This window comes from Callorhinus ursinus, unplaced genomic scaffold (genome assembly GCF_003265705.2).
Source record: "Callorhinus ursinus isolate GAN/ISIS: 27379988/994484 unplaced genomic scaffold, GSC_fseal_2.0 scaffold92, whole genome shotgun sequence".
NCBI classification, from domain to species: Eukaryota; Metazoa; Chordata; class Mammalia; order Carnivora; family Otariidae; genus Callorhinus; species Callorhinus ursinus.
The window spans coordinates 1,194,679-1,215,254 of record NW_027397154.1 but is presented as its reverse complement, the minus strand read 5'-3'; the positions used below and the strand labels follow the sequence as shown (position 1 = coordinate 1,215,254).

The following is a 20,576-nucleotide window of genomic DNA, read 5'->3' as shown; positions in this document are numbered from 1 at the left end:
GTTTTTTTTTTTTTTTAAGATTTTATTTGAGAGCGAGAGAGAGACAGCGAGCATGAGCGGGGGGAGGAGCAGAGGGAGAGGGAGAAGCACACTCTCTGCTAAGCAGGGAGCCCGATGTGGGACTCAATTCCAGGACTCCAGGATCATGACCTGAGCTGAAGGCAGATGCTCAACTAACTGAACCCCCCAGGTACCCCTACACTGTCATTTTATAAGAATTTTACATTTCATTAGTGTAAATGACATTTCCATATTGAAATAACACTTCCCAGTCTCTATACTAGCTGAATTTATAACCTCTAGTGAATTAACAAGCAAAATATTCTCAACATAGCAGAGAAAAGCTGTTATGCACATGACTTCTAACTGCTTTCTTTTTTTACATTTCTGGATCTTTCAGAGAAGCCATTCAGTTTTGGTGTATGGTTTAGAATCCCAGTAAGGCTACTGATCATGATTAAAACAAGGGAGGATCAAGAATATAATGGTAGATCAGAATATCACATTATATTTTATATAACATATATACACACACACACACATCCATAACATAAATCCTGTAAAAAAAAGCATTTAACATTTTATAATATAAAGTACTTTCATAGCCATCCTTCAAATAAATATCCTTATCTAAAGGGCAGAACACACAGTGTCAAATCACATAAATGAGCAGTAAGCAGAGGAAGTATCCACACTGGGATTATTCAATCAAGACAATCAGCTTAATTTGTGAGAAAGACACTGCGTTACTGTCAAATTCACCACCTTTGTTCTTTCTTTTAATGAATTCTTCATTGAATGAACACAACTGAACACCCCTCATGGAAATGCTGTCCTTCTTGATCTTTTAGGATAATGGATTTCCCACCTTTCCAATAATGAATCCTTTTTTTTTTTTTTTAAAGAAAACCAGAAATCCTTTTTTCCCTCTCTACCTTTCATGGCACATTCCTGTTCCTCCTATCTTTAGAAGGCTCATTCACAGAGGATGGGGGGATGGGGTAACTGGGTGATGGGTATTAAGGAGGGCATGTGATGTAATGAGCACTGGGTGTTATATGCAATTGATAATCACTGAACTATACCCCTGAAACTAGTAATACACTACATGTTAATTAATTGAATTTAAATAAAAAAAAAAGAAGGCTCGTTCATGTTCATAGTTTCAGTTGTAACCCTCTCTTCACAATACCCCACCAGAATTTTCATCATACCTCAAAACACACAAAACAGTAAGCTTTATGTGGATAAAAGAACTAAAATATAACAGAGTGCTGAAATGAAAGAGATTTTATTTACTAATTTTTAAAGATTTTATTTATTTATTTGACAGAGAGAGAGAGAGAGAGACAGAGAGACAGAGAGAGAGCCCAAGCAAGGGGAGTGGCAGGCAGGCAGAGGGAGAGGGAGAAGCAGGCTTCCTGCTTGCTAAGCAGGGAGCCCGATGTGGGGCTCAATCCCAGGACCCTGGGATCATGACCTGAGTAAGCCAAAGGCAGACGCTTAACCAACTGAGCCACCCAGGTGCCCTGAGATGAAAGAGATTTTATTTTATTTTCAAAAGATTTTATTTATTGACAGAGAGAGAGAGACACACAGCAAGAGAGGGAACACAAGCCGGGGGAGTGGGAGAGGGAGAAGCAGGCTCCCCGCTGAGCAAGGAGCCCGATGTGGGACTGGAGCCCAGGACCCTGGGATTATGACCCGAGCCGAAGGCAGACGCTTAACGACTGAGCCACCCAGGTGCCCTGAGATGAAAGAGATTTTAAAATCAATTTTAAAAAATTTCTGCTGGAGAATACTCAATTGTTGAAAATTTGTGGTTTCTAGAGTTGAAGGCACTGAAATATACTCCATGTGTTTCAATTATCAAGATAACTCCCTTACGTAAAAAGTAAAACATGGTTCTATTCATTGTGCCTGGAAAACAAACTGTAAACTTATCAAAATCTGAAAGTAAATGTTGCAAACTAAGATGTGAAGTTGTTGACTTACAGCATAAATTGCCATTATCTTTAGCCACATAATGCCGTTCATTGTTAAGACTAGAGAATTTTCCTCCTTCTAAATATAGACCTAGATTGGAAAGCTCTTTCCCTCACATGGTGAGACTTAATGTTTAATAGTCACTGGCAAGTGTACTAGTGTGACTGACTTAACTTGTTACAGATGTCAGACCATCCTGTGAGTGGAGACAGGTTTTCACTTGAAAAATATTCCCACTACAAATCATGCCAGCTCAGGAAGGAGTAAGCCTTGGAGGCAGGGGAAGAGGATCCTCCCTACTTTTGGGGACCAAGAATTTGAAGGCCTACTGCTCTTCTGCAGCAAAAGGTGAAGGATCCTGGAGATTCTTTCTCACTGTGGGGGTAAGAGGAAGTAAACTGTACTCAACAAAGGAGCACAGACAGGATCTAACAGGGAGTTAGCCAGGGACCCGATGTTCAGTTTGTGGCATGTGAACTCAAGAGTAATCCCTTCTGGTAGCATTACAAGGCTTACTTGGCAATATACTTTTATCTTCCCCTAAGTATTTGGCTTTGTTATACAACATATTTGTTGTTGTGAGAACTGAGAAAGTGGGCTCTGTACATGCTGTGAACAAATGGGCACAGGGTTAAAAAGCAGCTTGAAATGAATTATGAGACTCTGCTCTAGGGAACGTGGAATATTCTGGAGCTGTAAGGGGTTTGATATGGATGGTGTGCAGACACAAATATTAACTAGGGAAGATCTTATAGAATTTATAAACAACACTGATGATTCTTAGAAATTGTTTAGAAGAGGCCATGTTTTAAAAATATTTTATAAAAACCCATTACTTATTTTCAAAAACAGTCCTGAATTCAGTTTCCTTTGGGCTATTTGAACCCTATATAGACATAAAATTGGATCTTACAGATATTTGAGTTTTCCCCACAAATATTTACAAAACCTTGAACACATTCAAGACAGGAAAGACATTTTAGGTAGCTCCATTTAACTAAATCTTTATGTGGGTTGCTTTTAAATATATACGAAAGCATCCACTGAATAATGTATTTTGATTTTTCTTAGGTATTTATGCATTTATCATCTCATCATTAGATGCATGAATATGTAGGGTTCATGTTTTATTTATTTGTTTGTTTGTTTGTTTGGCAGGGGGGGGGCAGAGGGAGAGGGAGAAGCAGACTCCCTACCGAGCAGAGAGCCCGATACGGGGCTTGATCCCAGGACCCTGGGATCATGACCTGAGCTGAAGGCAGACATTTAACTGACTGAGCCACCCAGGCGCCCCTGTAGGGTTCATATTCTCATAAAGTTGGCAGCACCGTATCTGGTTTTTTTTTTTTTAAGAAAGACAACACAATGGAAAGGACAAATGTGACACCCATAGTAACAAAAATGATACAAGACAACTAATGTAATTATGTAAAGGTAAATATTCAGATTTCAGTTCCATGTGATTAAAAGACTAATGATTTACACAGTAAGCAGTGTATACAGTGGAAAGAACAAGACTTTTGAATCAAACACACATGGGTTCAAATTCTGTCACTTAAGTGTTGTATATGATACGGAGCAACTTACTATCCAAACTCTAGGATCCTTCATTTATAAAATATAAAACTATTACCTATCTCATTAGACTACTGTGAAAAAGAGAGGAACTAACCAATGAGATGGTAGCTATATTATGGCAATTTCATAGACAATACAATACCATATAAAAAAACAGTAATGTTAGCATATAAAGGAATGCAAATTTAAGCAATTTTAAACACATATATTCCCCAACATTAAACCAATGAGATATTAAAGCACTGAAAATAAAGCTAGATACAAATGCCTAAAGGAGGTGGAACTACAGGGAAGAGGGTATATTCATATCCTGGTGGTGATACTCCAAATTAACTCATTAATTTATGAGAGCTACTGGATAGTATATAGTAAGAATTATATAAATGTTCATATAGTTTGTACAGATAATTCTTCTGAGAGTACATCTTAAGGGTTAAAAAAAGAAGGAGTCTACACAGGTTTACAGTAGTGCGATTTTTAATAGCAAAACACTGGGAATAATCTGAATGCCGAACCACTGGAGGATGGCAAATTAGGGCATATCAACCTATGGAAGATAACAGAACTCCTAACAATGGTGAGCTTGTGGACCACACTGATACATAAAAGTGTATATATATATAAAAAGAAAAAAAAAGACCAAAAAAAAAATAGTACATATGTATATAAAACATCTGTGAGTGAAGAAAAATCAGTGCACAACACAGACGAGGCCAGCAGCCATGACTCCTGAAACCACGTGTGTATGTACAACACGTGAATTAACAATGATGTGGTATAAGGCAGAATTTACCAGCTGCCATGTTGATACAGGAGCTACTAAAACATCGATTCCCTTAGCCCATAGAACAGTTGACCAGAGACTGGGGAAGCAGTTGTCTTTAGCCAGGAAAACTATCTAGAAGAGGAAGCACTGATGTAAAGTTCATGCGTTCTTTTTTACTGTACATTTGCTTATGTTACTAAAACCAACAAATCAGATCTCCATTCTTCAGTCTCTATCCAAACCTTTCCATTTTGAAATCTCCATATCATTTAGAACTTAATGGCTCCAAATTAAAATCATAGTTTTGACCCCCAAACTAGCCAGACCTCATACTTCCATTCTCTGACAACAGCATAACCAACTCTCATCAGCACCACTGACCCAGTCAGCACATGTGCATCTATGTGTGTGTGCTAATGGTTCACCATCCCAGTTTTTCTTCAGAATACATCACGCCTTTCTTCCTTCTCACTGCCACCATCCTACCTTACTCCCTCATTATGGCTACCATTTATGGAGAGCTCGTAAAGTTTCTAAACTATGCTAAATACTTTATGAACATTGTCTCATAAAATCCTCACCCACAGCCCCACCTAAAGAAGGTACTATTTTTATTAGAGGGGTTAAATAACTTTCTTCAGGTCTCCTAAGTAATTAAGAGGTATGTTAAGACCCTAAATCTCATTCTTTTTCTGTTACTCCGTTATGCTTGTGTCTCCCTAAAATTAACAGTTGAAGCCCCAGCCCCCCAGTGTAATGGTTATTTGGAGGTAGAGTCTCTGGGAGGTCAACTGGCTTATATTAGAGTATAAGGGTAGGAACTGCATGATGGAATTAGCGTCCGTACAGGAAGAGGAACAGAGAGCTCTTTCTCCACAAGCACGCACTAAGGAAAGGCCATGTGAACACACAGGGAGAAAGTGGCCGTCTTATAAGCCAGGACGTGGGTCCTCACCAGACATCAAATACTTGCATCTTGACCCTGGACTTCCCAGCCTCCAGAACGATGAGAAATAAATTTCTGCTGTTTAAGCCACCAGGGCTATGGTATTTTGCCATAACAGCCCAAGAAGATTAAGACAGCCCATCAATTAGATTTTATATAGCTTTGTGCAACTTCAGGAGAGGAAATCAAAGAGCTTATTTAACTTTTCTTCCAAAAGAAGTGTCATCTATCCTAAAGCCCGTGCTTTTAGAGAAGTCAGTTTAGTACAGTACCTATTGAGGCAGTCGTCCACACAGCCCTTCCCGGTGTCATCCTCTGGCTTCTTACAGTTACAGGTGGTGGCCTCGTAACCAGAAAGGGGCTTGACATCAACGTAGACATCTTGAAAGAAGATAGCAAAGTGTAATTTGTGAACACAGAGGATAATTTTTTAAGTGCTAGGCTAAGAAGAATACTGATGGTATGAAGGCAGAAAAAAATAGCTCCCAAGTTACTCACTTGAACGGATTTTTTTATATAGTGGGACATCTGGCTTTTTGTATAGCTAGAAGAAAAAAAGGAAAAATTTTGATATAGCATTTAACTTCAAATGCCAGACAGCAGCATCAATCACTAAAAATATAAGAAATTATCCACGTGCTCTGCTCATATGGGAATATTTATAAGACTTCCTGCATTGGACACATTTGAGGGAAATTCTTGGTGTGATCACTTTTTACACCCTGAAATAAAAAGTGACTTACTAGATCAGGGTGAGAGAGAAACAGATGCAACAGAAGAAACCTGAAATAGCTTCATGAGAACACATTCTCAATTATGTGCATGCTGTGGACAGACTTAAACGAAAATCACACTGTAAAATGAAGCTATTCTTTTCGATACATTAACTCAATTTGCCTCTATGAAAAGAAAGGAAAACATTCACAGGGCTTGTTGAGACGGTCTGGGTTGTATACGAAATTAAACATGAGCACCCTGGCCTTTTCAGGGTGGGTATTCTAGAAAAACACATTTCACATTTTAATTAAGGCAATTAATTTAGTGAATACAGGAGAGAGGAAAGGCCGAAAATGAAGCTCTCATATTGCAATTAAGAATACATTTGGAAAAAAAAAAAAAAAAGGAAGGTATTAAAAGAGAGGTGATCAGCTGGCCAGTGTTTTACAGTAATAGACAGCACAAAAGCAGCACCGTGGTCTAAGTGAGGGTGTACTAACCTGCAAAAAAAAAAAAAAAAAACTCACCACCATTTTTCAGTGGGGATAGTCAGAGCACTGTCTCTCCTTCATGGTTACGAACTCAGAAACAGTTATCTAACATATTGGTCCTCTTAGAATTCGAGAGAGGCCACCCAGAGAAGAGAATGCAGAGGGGAATGTCCACTGCTTTTGGCTTTCCAAAACGGAACTTTGGTGGAATTTTGGCAAAGGTCAGGAGCCTATTCACCTCATTTGCATGACAACTTCTATTTCCTGATGCTGTTCTCAACATGAGGCCTGGGGCTACAGCTACAAAGAACTCTAAGAATTACTGGGGGAAACTTTACAATCAGGGAAGCAGCAGAGAAAAACAGCACCTTCCTATTTTTAGTTCCCAACATAAAGATCTTTTAAAAGTATACATTTAAACATTTTCCCTGTTTCCTCTGGTAGAAGAATCTCCTTTGTATGTGAAAAATAAATTCCAAACTGATGGGAAGGAGCCAACAAAAATAAAGCCTGAAATTTCTTAGCGCTGCTGGCAGTACATCTAAGTTCTCCTGGGACCTGCATCAAACAGGATTCTTACAGAACAGAGTTCCGCTACCAAAATAAAAGTCCAGACTCATAACAGAAGGTTGCCTACGGAAGCAGGAACTCACTGCTATTCTGAAGTATGAGCAAAGGCAAATAGGTCACATTAGATATGGATGCAAATTCATGTTTCTTAGTCTCTAACCTTCACAGGGACAGTTCTCTATACTTCGTAAGACGGGAGCACAGAGCATTGAGCGAAACAAGGAGGCAGAGAGAGACTTGCATTCCCCGCTCCGCCCCCACCCAGAACAAAACCTGGTAAGATAGGCTCCTGTACCTGATTGTGCTTCCACTGCCAGAGGATGTCATAGGGAAGCTGGAAGTCGATTCTCTTTTGCCTTAGATACTTTCCTGAATCAAAAAGAATACTATCAATTTCAGTATCTATTCATACAAAAGGTCAGTCACAAGATCTAATATGCACTGGTTAGAAAAATAAAGATTTAATTTTTAATTTTATGGATTTTCCATCACCAATTTTTAATTTTAGCTACTCTTTTCCATCATGCTGCAGGTGGTAAATGCTAAAGATTATGTTTTAATAGTAGCCTACATGAAACCAAAAAGTAAACTTACTATCAAAAAAATACACAGGTCATTATGAAGCCAACTAAAAACTAAGAATTGTTTGATTATTAAAATTATTAACTAGAGCATCTGGCAGCTGTTTTCCTACATTATTATACACAATATAAGGCTGTCTGTAAAAACGGGAAGTATAAGAATTTTCTAAAATAGGAGTCCCTGAATTTAAATAACTCAAGAGTATTTACATTCAAATTTATGATGTTAACATTCCCCCCCCCTCCTTGAAGTAGTACTACTAGCATAAGTCAAAAGCCCTTTTCTACCTTAAAGAGGCTGCTTCAGTTTCCTTACTTACTCTCTGACCTTCCTGCCTTTTAGGTGACTCACTTCTCACAGGAAGCTAAACTTCTTGTTATCTGGGTATTCATCCTATCACTGTCTCTAGCCCAGTAGTTCTGAATGCTCCGCCAATCCTGGGGGTTCCAGGGGCAAAGACTGTCTTAGAACTACTAAGTACTATGTATCTACTACTATACTAGTAAGTACTCAGATGTTACATGCCATTTTCACCATGCGGACATTCGCACTAATGGTATAAAAGCAATGGTGGGTAGGACTGCTGGCATCTTAGTAGGAATCAAGGCAAGTGGCAGAAAACTGTACCAGAAGAATGAAACTAATAGAAATGAACCATGCCAGCATCATAAAAGCATTAAACATTAAGAATGCTTTTGATGAACCTATAAAAATTGAATTAAATCTTGACCCACAAGCCAAAAATGTTATTATGCAAGGCCCAAAGGAAGTACACATAAAGCACCTGTGCCGCACCCCTGGTGGCTGTGTCCAGCAAATTCACCTGGGCAGACACAATGGTGAGCTGGACTAGCTTCTTCCATGGAATATACCAATTGTACTTGAAAGAGTAACTCACAAACTATGGTTATTCGGACTTAGGAAGTGAAAATGAGTGAAGTGAGCTTGTTACTTCAAGAAACAACTGAAACTATCTGTTTCCAGGGATAAAATTTGAGTTTGAAGTGAATGCTGGAATTTTGGAAAACTTGTGTCCACTACCATAAGAATCTTTAGTTTTCCAGTACTTAAATTTTCCTCATGAAATAGGTGGGAAGATTCACAAATGCAAATGGTTTTGGATGCATACAGGGAATGGAAGAGCAACGAATTCAGAATTCAGCGAATCAGAATTTCTTAATGACTAATACATGAAGTGATAAAATCACACATGGGTAAAAAATTCATTTAAGTTCCAAGAGAGACCAATGGACTTTAATGTAACAGAATACAAAAAGTTAATTGATTTCATACTCTACATTGCAACTCACCTTTAAGGAACTATTACATTTATATTTTTGCTAGAGGGTCAAAAATTACATTTAATTTTTGCTAAGGAACTATTACATTTATATATTTTGCTATCTGAAATTATTAAAATATTCTTATCTTTTGTAACTTATTAACCTGCGTGAGGACAGATTTCTTCATGTACTTAAACCAAAGTAACATAATAGACTGAATGCAAAAATGGATTAGAAAATCCAGTTGTCTTATAGTAAGCTAAACATCAAAGAGATTTGCAAAAATGTAAAATAAAGTCGCCTTCCTTATGAAATTTTTCTTTGGAAAAGTTATTTCTCATAAAAATATGCTATTTATGTTAACACATAAAGTGTAATGAGTTTATTTGACAAATCTGAAGATACAGCAGCATGGATTACAGGTATATCGTGGAAGAAATAACTTGTGGCATTAAAGTAATGTAACAAGATTTTGGGGTTACAGCTGGTAAAAGACCAGAGTCTACTTGTTGATAGGGAAGCAAAGCTGAATATAACTACAGAGTATGCAATGAAAAAGTGGAAACAACGTAAAGTTTATCAAAGGTAAGCAAACTTTGGTATATTCAAATAATGAGATATGCAGCTAGAGAAATAAAATGAGGTATATATTTACTCATATGGACACACTCTCCAAGTTGCAAAAAAAATAAAGCATGGGCTCATTTAAAAAAAAACAAACAAACTTTGAAACATTAAAGCTATATGTGGCGGGAACAGCACAGCAAAGGGCATGAGGGCACTTTCTGGATGAGGACACTGTTCAAGATTTTTTATTTAAGAGAGAGAGCACGAGCAGGGTGAGGGGCAGAGGGAGAAGCAGACTCCCCACTGAGCAGGGAGCCCGATGCAGGCCTTGATCCCAGGACCCCGGGATCAACCTGAGCCGAAGGCAAACACTCAACTGACTGAGCCACCCAGGCACCCTGAGGACTCTGTTCTTGAGGAGGGGTTGGATTATGCAGGTATATGAAAGAAACCACAGCAAACGTGCATTTAAGATTTACGCATTTTAGGGGCGGCCTGGGTGGTTCAGTGGGTAGAGCGACTGACTCTTGATTTTGACTCAGGTCATGACCTCAGGGTTGTGAGGTCAAGAGTCTCTCATTGGCTCCACGTGGTCTTCTTGAGATTCTCTACTCCTCCCTCTGCCCCTCCCCTTGCTTGTATTCAATTTCTCTCTTTCTCCCTCTGCCCCTCCCCTTGCTTGTACTCAAGCTCTCTCTCTCTTAAATGGATAAATCTTAAAAAAAAAAAAAAAAAAGATTGGGGGCCTGGGTGGCTCAGTCGGTTGGGCAGCCGACTCTTGGTTTTGGTTTAGGTCATGATCTCGGTGGTCAGGGGATCGAGCCCTACATCGGGCTCTGCATTTAGTGGGAAGTCTGCTTGAGGTTCTTTCTCCTTTCCCCTCTGCCCCTCCCCCCCGCTCTGTGTCTCTCTAAAAATAAATATATCTTTAAAAAAAAGATTTATGGATTTTATTGATGATAAATGTACCTCAAAAGAAAAATCTGTAAACAAATACTGAGACCTTGGTTCTGATATGTACGCTGAAATAAGGTGAGGTGTATCACTGTCTGCAATTTACTTTGGAGTGCACCCAAAAATAAAATGAATATGTGGATAGATAAATATACGATAAATCAAGGTTGAATGTTAATGACAAAATGTAAGTGATGGGATACTGCACATTCACTGTAGAGTTTTTTCAATTTTTTCCTTATTTCTTAATTTTTAATTTTTTTTAAGTAGGCTCTACACCCAGCGTGGAGCCCAACCCAGGGCTTGCATTCACGACCCTGAGATCAAGACCTGAGCTGAGATCAAGAGTAGGCTGCTGAACTGAGCCCCCAGGGAGCCCCCAGGCTCCCCACAATTTTTTGTTTACTGAAAAATTTTACAGTAAATTGTTGGAAGACATATATATAAAGGAAAAAAGTTTGAAAGGGTATATACTAAATTATTATATTTCTGGGAAGGGGGAGCTTTATCTTTTAATTCATACCCTTCTCTATTACAATTCCTTTGCAAGTATGTACTCACTGTTTCTTAATAACAATACAAAGGTAATTTTTTAAAAAATCAAAATTGGTCCTCAGAAGACAGGATAAACCTCTTAATGTAAAGGGATAACTCCCCTTTTTTTGCTAGCAATACCTGATGTGTTTTCTGCAGAAGGCATAAAAGAGTGAAGGAGAAACCAGTAAGTTAATAAAAGAATATTTTCTCGACGGGGTGCCTGGGTAGTTCAGTCGGTTAAGCGTCTGCCTTTGGCTCAGGTCATGATCCCAGGGTCCTGGGATCAAGTCCCACATACAGCTTCCTGCTCAGTGGGGAGCCTGCTTCTCCCTCTGTCCCTCGCTTGCACCCTCTCTCAAATAAATAAATAAAATCTTTAAAAATAATAATAATAAAAAGAATACTTTCTTGGGGTGCCTGGGTGGCTCAGTCAGTTTAGCATCTGACTCTTGGTTTCTGCTCAGGTCATGATCTCATGGGTCATTAGGTGGAGCCCCAAGTCGGGCTCTGTGCTCAGTGGGAGTCTGCTTGGATATTCTTTCCCTCTGCCCCTTCCCCTGGTCTCTCTAAAATAAATTAATAAATCTTTAAAAAAAAGAAGAATACTTTCTCTTTTTAAGAAGTCATCCACATCTACCTCAACTAACCTCAAAGACATAATTTCCCCCACAGTCCAACATCTTGAATTTTGCTAGCAATGAGTCTCCATAGATGTATTAAGAGAGAACAGACCCCAAATGGAGTCACTTGTACTAAGCCAAATCACCAAACTAGGCCTTACTCTTACCTAATAGCAGTTTAAACCTTCTCCAGAAAGTCTTAACCAGTCAGCACCAATGACCCTTTTCCAAATCCCCCAAAGGAAGATGAGGTGAGCTGACCCTTCCTTATCCTTTCACACTTCTGCCCAGAAAAGGCTTCCCTTTTGTACAGCTCTTTGGAACAGCTTTCCACTTGCTGGATGGGATGCACTGTGGAATGAAGCCAAGTGATCTTTAAGTTCATTTGGTTGAAATGCTGGTGTTAACAGCTGTTTCAGTGCCTTCCCTGGCATTATTTGTGTCCCTGTACTGTAATTCACATCCTAAGAGCCAGGGGAAGAAATGATGGCTCATTCTTTCCTTTCCTTTAACATTTCTAACACCAGAGAGAGTTTGGACTCACTTCTAAGAAGTGAGACCTACCTGAAGAGATTTCCTTAATCAAATTCTGCTGGAAAGAATACCTCAGGGGAATCTATTCAGGAGCATCTCATTAAAAAAAAAAGGGGGGGATTCTTTAGCTAATCCCCATTTTAAAAATGGGGGAAAATCACTTTATATCCATCTGAAAATTAGATGAAATCACATCTTTTGTGGATTTTTCTTATTGTGTGCTAAAGTCTTGAGATCTCAAGTACTGCTACTTATCTCTAGGGAAGGAGCAAAGAAATCCTTTACTTTTCTCTTTAAAAGAAAACTGAATTTGTACAACAAAGTCATTTTAAAGAGGACAAATAGTACAGAAGCTCTAAAGCCTCTGCTGACCTTGAAATCTAAAAGCGGGAAGTCATGGGACGCCCGGGGGAAAAAAAAATAGAAGGGGGAAGTCATGATGATTTTCTTTCACAAATTCAATCCTAACATGAAGAGGAAAAGAATAGAGGACTCGGAGGCAGAACATCTCCACAAACACACTCCTCTGTTAATTAGGTAGCTGGGCAAATGAGGAACTCAAAGGTGAGGGAGGTACTCAATAGAAAGGAGAAAAATAACAATCTCCTTTTCCAGAAGAGATCTTAAAATCTGACAAAAACTTGGCCTTTTTTTTTTTAAATAAGAATAAAGTGACTGACTTCAGATAAAGCTCAGCTTGTTTATATGTGATCTGAGTACCGGGTTAGAATATCACTCTACAAACAGATAACAATTATTCATTTAGTCCTTGCTATTCTGCATAAATTGCCCTGGAATTCCCCCCTAAAAAACCTGTAGTACTATTTCACTGAAAGGAGTAGTGTATCTATGAAATGTGTGCCATTAAGGAAGTTATAAATAATGATCAAGGATACCTACAGTAAAGTGTTTAAGTTTCACTAAACGAAACACAGGTAGAATTTGAGCTTTTGGTTTTGTCAGCCTGAGGGAAAAGAAGTGCAACCCAGAAATATACGGACAGTGGGATTTGCCCCCAGTGGAAAACTGTCAGCCCCATGGAAGCAATGATCTTCACCTGTTTTGCTTACTGGTGTGTCCCAAACATCTAGAAAACTGCCTGATCAAAAAGTAGGCACTGAACAAGTATTTTCTGAATGAATGAATGCAAACATGTATTCCATGGCATAAGCTTTGAGATATGGCCCCAACTGCTTCTCATTCATTCATTCATTCATTTGATTTTATTTTTTATTTTTAGTAAGCACTACACTCAATGTGGGGCTCCAACTCACAACCCTGAGATCAAGAGTCACCAGCTCCTCGGACTGAGTTGGTCGGGTGCCCCCACTGTTTTCTTTCAACTCTATGAAGCAGCAGCATCACCTTCACTGCTGTTTTGTTTCAGGACAAGTGCTCCCTTAATCCCTACTGCCCCCACCGTTTCTTGAATTCTACTCTTCCTAAGCATAATTTCTCCTTCCTTTCTGCTTGGTATACTAACTACTTTATTTTCCCTCAGTTTTATTGAGATGTAATTGCATACATCACAGTGTTCGTTTATGGTGCACAGTAAAATGGACTGTCTTGCATGGATTGTGAAATGATTACCGCTGTAAATTTAGTTAACATCTACCACCTCTTACAGGTATAACAAAAAGAGTAAGTTGTGATGACAACTCTTGGGATTTGCTCTCACCATTTTTCACATACAGCACCACAGCTGCAGGCATCGTGCTGCACGTTATATATCCTCAGTACGTACTTATCTTGTAGCTGGAATTTCAACTTTTGACCACCTTTCTCCTATTACCCCTCCTCACTCCCCCTGCTTCTGGTAACCACAAAGCTGATCACCAACCACCCCCCCTCCCGCCCTTTTAGATTTTTGCTTGATTACTATTATATTTTAAAGTAATCTCTACATCCAACATGGTGTTCGAACCCACAAGCCCCAGATCAAGAGTCTCACGCTCTTCGACTGAGCCGGCCAGAAGCCCCTGATGTCCTTTTCCATGAGTGTGTTTTTGTTTCTTAGATTCCGCATATAAGTGAGATTATAAAATATTTGTCTTTGTCTGGCTTATTTCACTGAACATGATGCTCTCAAGGTCCATCCATGTTGTCGCAAATGGCAAGACTTTTTTTGCCTTTCTTTCCCCTTTTTTAACGAGGCTGAGTAATATTCTATTGCATGTATATACTGCCTCTTCTTTATTTATTCATCCCTCGATGGACACTTAGGTTGTTTCCATGTCTTGCCTATTGTAGATAATGCTGCTATGAACATGGGGGTGCAGATATTTTTTTGAGCTAATGTTTTCATTTCCTTTGGATATATTCCCAGAAGTGGAGTTGCTGGATCACATGATCATTCTATTTTTAATTTTTTGAGGATCCTCCATACAGTTTTCCATAATGGCTGTACCAGCACAATTTCTTAAATACAACTAGCTCCCTCCTGCTTTCACATTCTCATGTGTCATTTCTCTCACCTGAAATTGAATCCTCTTACCAAATTAAACCATCCGCCTCAATTTTTTAATAAGTTTTATTTATTCAAGTAAGGTCTATACCCAACGTGGGGCTCAAACTTATGACCCCGAGATCAAGAGTCGTGTATTCTACTGACTGAGCCAGACAGGTGCCCCCCACTTGCCTCATTCTAAACCCTACTTAAAAATCTGTAATTTTAACATAGCTATCGTAAACAACCATACTCAACCCTGATTACTAGAGCCGCTCTCTTTTATATGGTAGTTCATGTAATTAAATTTATCAACCTTTCTTCTGGTGTTTATACATTTTGTGGTCTTCCCTGTCCATGTCATAAAGATATTATATTTATCACATATCTGGTAAGTAATTAATATCCAGGATATATACAGAACTCCTAAAGCTCAAGAACAAGGAACAAAGGACTCAATTCAAAAGTGGACAAGCACTTGAATACACATTTCACCAAAGAAGACATACAAATGGCCAAAAGTACATGAAGAGATGTCAACATTACTATTAGGGAAATGCAAATCAAAACCCATTAGGATGGCTATCATGAAAAATTAACAGAAAATGACAAGTGTTACGGAAGATGTGGAGAAACTGAACTCTCAAGAATTGCTGGTGGGGATATCAAAGTGGTGCAGCCATGGTGGCAAACAGTGCGGCAGATCCCAAAAATTAACTGTAGACTCACCATATGAGCCAGCAATCCCACCTCTGGGTATATAGACAAAAGAATTGAAAGCGGGGTCCTCAACAGAGAATTGTAAACCAATGTTCATAGCAGCATTATTCACAACTGCAAAAAGGAGGAAACAACAGAAATGTCCATCGGTGGATGAATAAACAAAATATGGACTGTGTGTGTATACACAGGAATATTATTCAGCATTAAGAAGGAATGAAATTCTCATATATGCTACAACACAGAAGAAGAACCTTAAGGACATTATGCTAAGTGAAATATGGGAGACCCCAAAGGACAAATACTGTAATGACGCCACTATATGAGGTACCTAAAAGAGTCAAATTCATAGGGATAAAAAGAATAACAGTAGTTACCAGGGGCTGAGGGAATGGGCAATTATTATTTAATGGGCACAGAGTTTCAGTTTGGGATGATGAAAAAATTCTGGAGAGGGATGGGGTTATGGTTGTACAATAATGTGAATGTACTTAATGCCACTGAACCTTACACTGAGAAAGGGAAATGAAAAATACAAATTCTAAGTTACGTATATTTTAGTACACGTTAAAAACATTAATAACGTAATGTACCAAAAACCACTGTATGCTTTAAATGGGTGAATTGTAGGATATGTGAATTATGCCTCAATATGTTGTTAAAAAATATAGCAGTGTTACAATTTTTTGCTTCGTTTATTAAAGAGTTACTTAGAAGACTCAAAAGGAGAAGGAAAGCCTATTGTATATGCCCATAAATGTACTTACTGTTCCTTCTGCTTCCCTGACGTTCCAAGGTCCCTTCTGGTATTTCTTTTCTGTTAGAAAACTTTCTTTATCCACAGAGTAGGTCTACTGGCAACATACTCTTTTAGATATCATCCTTCATCTAGGAAGGCTTTGATTCCCATTTAATTCCTGAAGGATACTTTCACTGGGTTTAAAATTCTGGCTAGACACTTTTTCTTTCAGCACTTGAAAAATTTGCCATTTCCCTGGATTCAGACAAGCAATCCACTACTGTCTGAACTGCCTTATCCCTATAGGTAGGGATTCATTTCTCTCTCAGTTTTACAACTGTTGTGTCTTTAGAGAGCTGAAGTTGGACTAGGGTATGCCTCCACGGGGATCTCTTCGAGTGTGTCCTGCTAGGTTTGATCATTGACTTCCATCAGTAGCTTCATGTCTCCTGCCAAATCTGCTAAGTTTTCAGCCACTATTTACCAAAGTAGTTTTTCATCTCTGTGTTTCTTTCCTCCTTCCAGCACACGGAGGATACAAATTTCACCCTTCTGTCATGATCCCACAGACTCGGTCTTTTTTAGGTCTACTTTCTCTTTTGTTCAGATGGGACCGATTCCTTCCTGTGCCTCCTTCATCTTGCTGCTGAGCACATCCCTAAGCCTTAGCAGCAGCTACTGCATCTTTCAATTCTAAAAATCTGACTTGGAATTCTTTCTATTTCCTTCCTGAGGCTTTCTATTGTTTTCATGTTTCAAGCATATTCATTATTGCTTGTTGAAGTGTGTGTGTGTGGGGTAGTGTTTTTAAAAATCTAAATGCTTTAAAATTTTTGTCCGGTAATTCTAACATCTTATGTTGGCATGTATTGACTGCCTTTTAAAATTCAGTTCAATGGGCGCCTGGGTGGCTCAGTCAGTTAAGCGTCTGCCTTTGGCTCAGGTCATGATCTGAGGGTCCTGGGATTGAGCCCCACCTCAGGGAGTCTGCTTCTCTCTCTCCCTCTGCCCCTCTTCACGCTCGTGTTCTCTCTCTCAAATAAATAAAAATCTTAAAAAAAAAAAAAAAACTCAGTTTAAGATCTCCCTGGTTCTTAGTATGACATATGATTTCCAGTTTAAACCTAGACATTTCTGTATTATGTTACCAGGTTCTGGATTTTACATAAACCTTCTATTTTGTCTGACCTTTTCCAAAACTGCTCCAGCAAGTTAAGGGAGTAAGATGTCCAGTGATTACCAGTTGGGAGTTCCTCACTCAGCCTCCACTGAAACCTGAGTGTTGGTAGGTTGTTACTGCTAAGGCGGTGGTGGGAGAGGCCATGTCACTACTGGAGGGTAGTCAAGGTCCTGACTCCTACGAGCCTTCCTCTGATATAACACAGGTCGGGGGCCAGGGTGGGACACCTATTACTGCCTGCTGGGGATGGAAGCCAAGGCTCCCCACTGGGCACCTGCTGGTATGAGTGTGGGTAGGGTAACAGTTTTTTTCTGCAATGTCTGACTACAGTATGGAGGATATTGTCTAAAAGTTTTCTGTCTTGCTAGGTTGACCCTTTCCCTTACTTTTGGCTGTAGAAAGCAAACTTTTCTTTACTTGCTTTGTTTGTGCCGAATGGAATTTCCAGGTTGCTAGCTTTCTCAGCTTCAAGTTTTACCTCATAGAGTATGAGGTAAAAAGACAACTCAGGGAACTCATCACCATGAAGTTCCTTAGTCCCAAGGTTCCTAGTTGGTCTGCCTTCTCCCCACTTTTTAGAGTCTCCTTTTTATATATGATCTATAAAATGTAACAATGTAATAAGACCTTTTTATGTTTTTACTCGTACTTATCAGAACAAGGAAAAGTATGTCTACTTCATTTTCCATGAGGCGCAAGCATGTCGATCATAATTTTTTTTCCCTTTAATTGCTGGCTAATAGCCCATATATGAATACACCAGTTTATGTATCCATTGTATTGATGGGCACCTGACTATCTCTAGTTTAGAGCCATTACGAATGAAGGTTACCACAAACATTCTTACACACATATGTATTGATTTCTCTCTGGTGGGTTTATGTTTACGTTTATAAAAGCTGCCAGAGCTTTTTTTTTTTTTAAAGATTTTATTAATTTATTTGAGAGACAGAGAGTGAGAGAGAGAGCACAAGCAGGGGAGAGGGAGAGAGGGAGAAGCAGACTCCCCACTGAGCAGAGAGCCTGACATGGGGCTTGATCTCATGAGTTGAGCCAAAGGCAGACACTTAACTGACTGAGCCACCCAGGAGCCCCTGCCAGAGTTTTTAAAAAAGTCGTGCCATTTTACTCTCCCACAACTGTTTGTAAACGTTTTGGTTATGCCAACTCATTGTAGCTTTAATTTGCATTTCTTTGATGAGTTATGACTGATGAGTATTTTTCACGTGTTTATTGGCCATGTGTACATTTCCTTTGGTAAAGTGTGTTCAAATCTTCACTTCAAAATTGGGTTGTGTGTTTAAAAAAATAAAATAAAAATAAAATTGGTTTGTCTTTTTTATTTAAATTCATTTGTAGGAGTTCGTTATGTATTCAGGATATATACAATTTGTAAATATTTTCTCCCAGTTTGTGCTTTGTCTGTTTTTATAATAGTGTTCTTTGATGAATAGGTTTACATTTTGTCAAGGTATAACCTATCAGTACTTTCTTTTGTAGTTATTGCTTTCTGTGTCCTAAGAAACCTTTAACTACATGCAGGTTGTGAAGATATCCTATGTTTTCTTCTAGAAACTTTATAATTTTAGCTTTTACGTTTCCGTCTGTGATCTGTGCCAAATCCAGGTTGTATATGCTATGAGGCTGGTGTTATAGTTGAAATTTTTTTCATATGAACATCTGCTTCAGCACCATTTGCTGCAGGGTGTTACTTCTCCTGCTGGATTGCTTTGGTGCCTATGTACAAATCAAATGACCACAAAAGTGTGGGTCTATTTCTGGGCTATCCACTCTGTTCCACAGATCTATTTTACTGGCAATTTATTTTATTATTTATTTTAAGAGAGAGCATGTGAGCAGGGGGCAGAGAGGGGCAGAGGGAGAGAGAGAATCCCAAGCTCCACACTCAGCACAGAGCCCGATGTGGAGGCTCAATTTCAAGACCCTGAGAGATCATGACCCGAACTGAAACCAAGAGTCAGACGCCCAACCAACCGAGCCACCCAGGGACCCAAATTTATTAAAAAAATATATATATACTATTATTGTTATTTTTTAAGAGGGCTCTAGGCCCAACATGGGGCTTGAACTCACGACCCTGGGATCAAAAGTTGTGTGCTCCGCCTACGCCCCTCTAAAGCCAATTTAAAGTTTAAACTTGCTTTATAGTAACTCTGGGAATCAGATAATGTAAATCTTGGGGGAAAAAAAACCATTTTTTTTAAAGATCACTTTGAATATTCCAGGTTCTTTGCATCTCCAAATAAATTTTAGAAAAATCAGCTTATCAATTTTTACAGAAAAATCTGCTGGTAACAATCTACATTGCATGGAATATAACAACCGAGGCTCCCCATCTCTAAATGCGGCATTTCTCCATTTATTTAGGTCTTCTTTAATTTCTCTGATAAATGTTTTTATTTTCAGTATAAAGTTCTTGCCTCTTTTTGGATACATTTATTTCTAATTATTTCAATTTTGTTACACTATTATAAATGTTCTTTAAAAAAATAGACTTCATTTTTTTAGAGCAGTCTTAGGTTCAAAGCAGTATTGAGCAAGGTACAGAGATTCCCAATACACACACTGCACCTAAACAAACACAGCCTACCCCGTTACCAACATTCCTGACCAGAGCGGTACACTGATTACTAACTGCTGAACCTACCCTGACACATCATTATCACTGGTGTTCATAGTTTACATCAGGATTCGCTCTTGGTCTTATATATTCTATGGCTTTGGAAAAAATGTATTAATGACATGTATCCAAATGTTATTGTATCATACAGAATAGTTTCACTGACTTAAAAATCTCTGCGCTTTGCTGATTCATCCCTCTTTTACCTTCAACTGCTGATATTATTAATATCTCCACAGTTTTGCCTTTTCCAGAATGTCATACAGTTGTAATCATACACTGTGTATGTAGCCTTTTCAGATTGGCTTCTTTCACTTGGTACAATGATTTTAAAGTCTCTCAATGTCTTTTCAGGGCCTGACATCTCATTTCCTTTTAGTGCTGAATAATATTCTACTGTCTGGCTATACCCGTTTATCCATTCACCTACTGAAGGACATCTTGTTATCTTCCAAGTTTTGGGAGTTATGAATAAAGTGGCTGTAAAAAGTGTGTGCAGGTTATCATGTAGACAGTTTTCAACTTCTTTGGGTAAACACCAAGGACTGCCCTTGTTGGATGGTATGGTAAGAGCAGTTAAGTTCTATAAGAATACAATGGATTCTTATATACTGATTTTGTTTCCTGTAACTTTGCTAAAAAGTTGCAGTAGATTTTGGGGTATTTCTTTGGATTTATCATGTAATTTGTAAGCAGGAACAGTTTTACTTCTTCTTTCC

The 20,576-nt window shown here is 38.7% G+C and overlaps 1 protein-coding gene across 5 annotated transcripts in view; it reads right to left on the bottom strand.

Moving 5' to 3' along the window:
• ASH1L (ASH1 like histone lysine methyltransferase) overlaps positions 1–20,576 on the bottom strand; it is a 196,858-nt gene that overhangs the window by 36,309 nt on the left and 139,973 nt on the right. For 3 of the 5 annotated variants that reach the window (XM_073888529.1, XM_073888532.1, XM_073888530.1), the window contains 4 exons: positions 15,307–15,411; positions 7,350–7,423; positions 5,775–5,820; positions 5,549–5,657 (listed from right to left, as the gene is read on the bottom strand). In XM_073888529.1, coding sequence (XP_073744630.1) covers positions 5,549–5,657; positions 5,775–5,820; positions 7,350–7,423; positions 15,307–15,411 — 334 coding nt within the window. The remainder of the gene's footprint in view (positions 1–5,548; positions 5,658–5,774; positions 5,821–7,349; positions 7,424–15,306; positions 15,412–20,576) is intronic. The other 2 variants (XM_025858965.2, XM_073888533.1) reach the window with 1 other exon arrangement.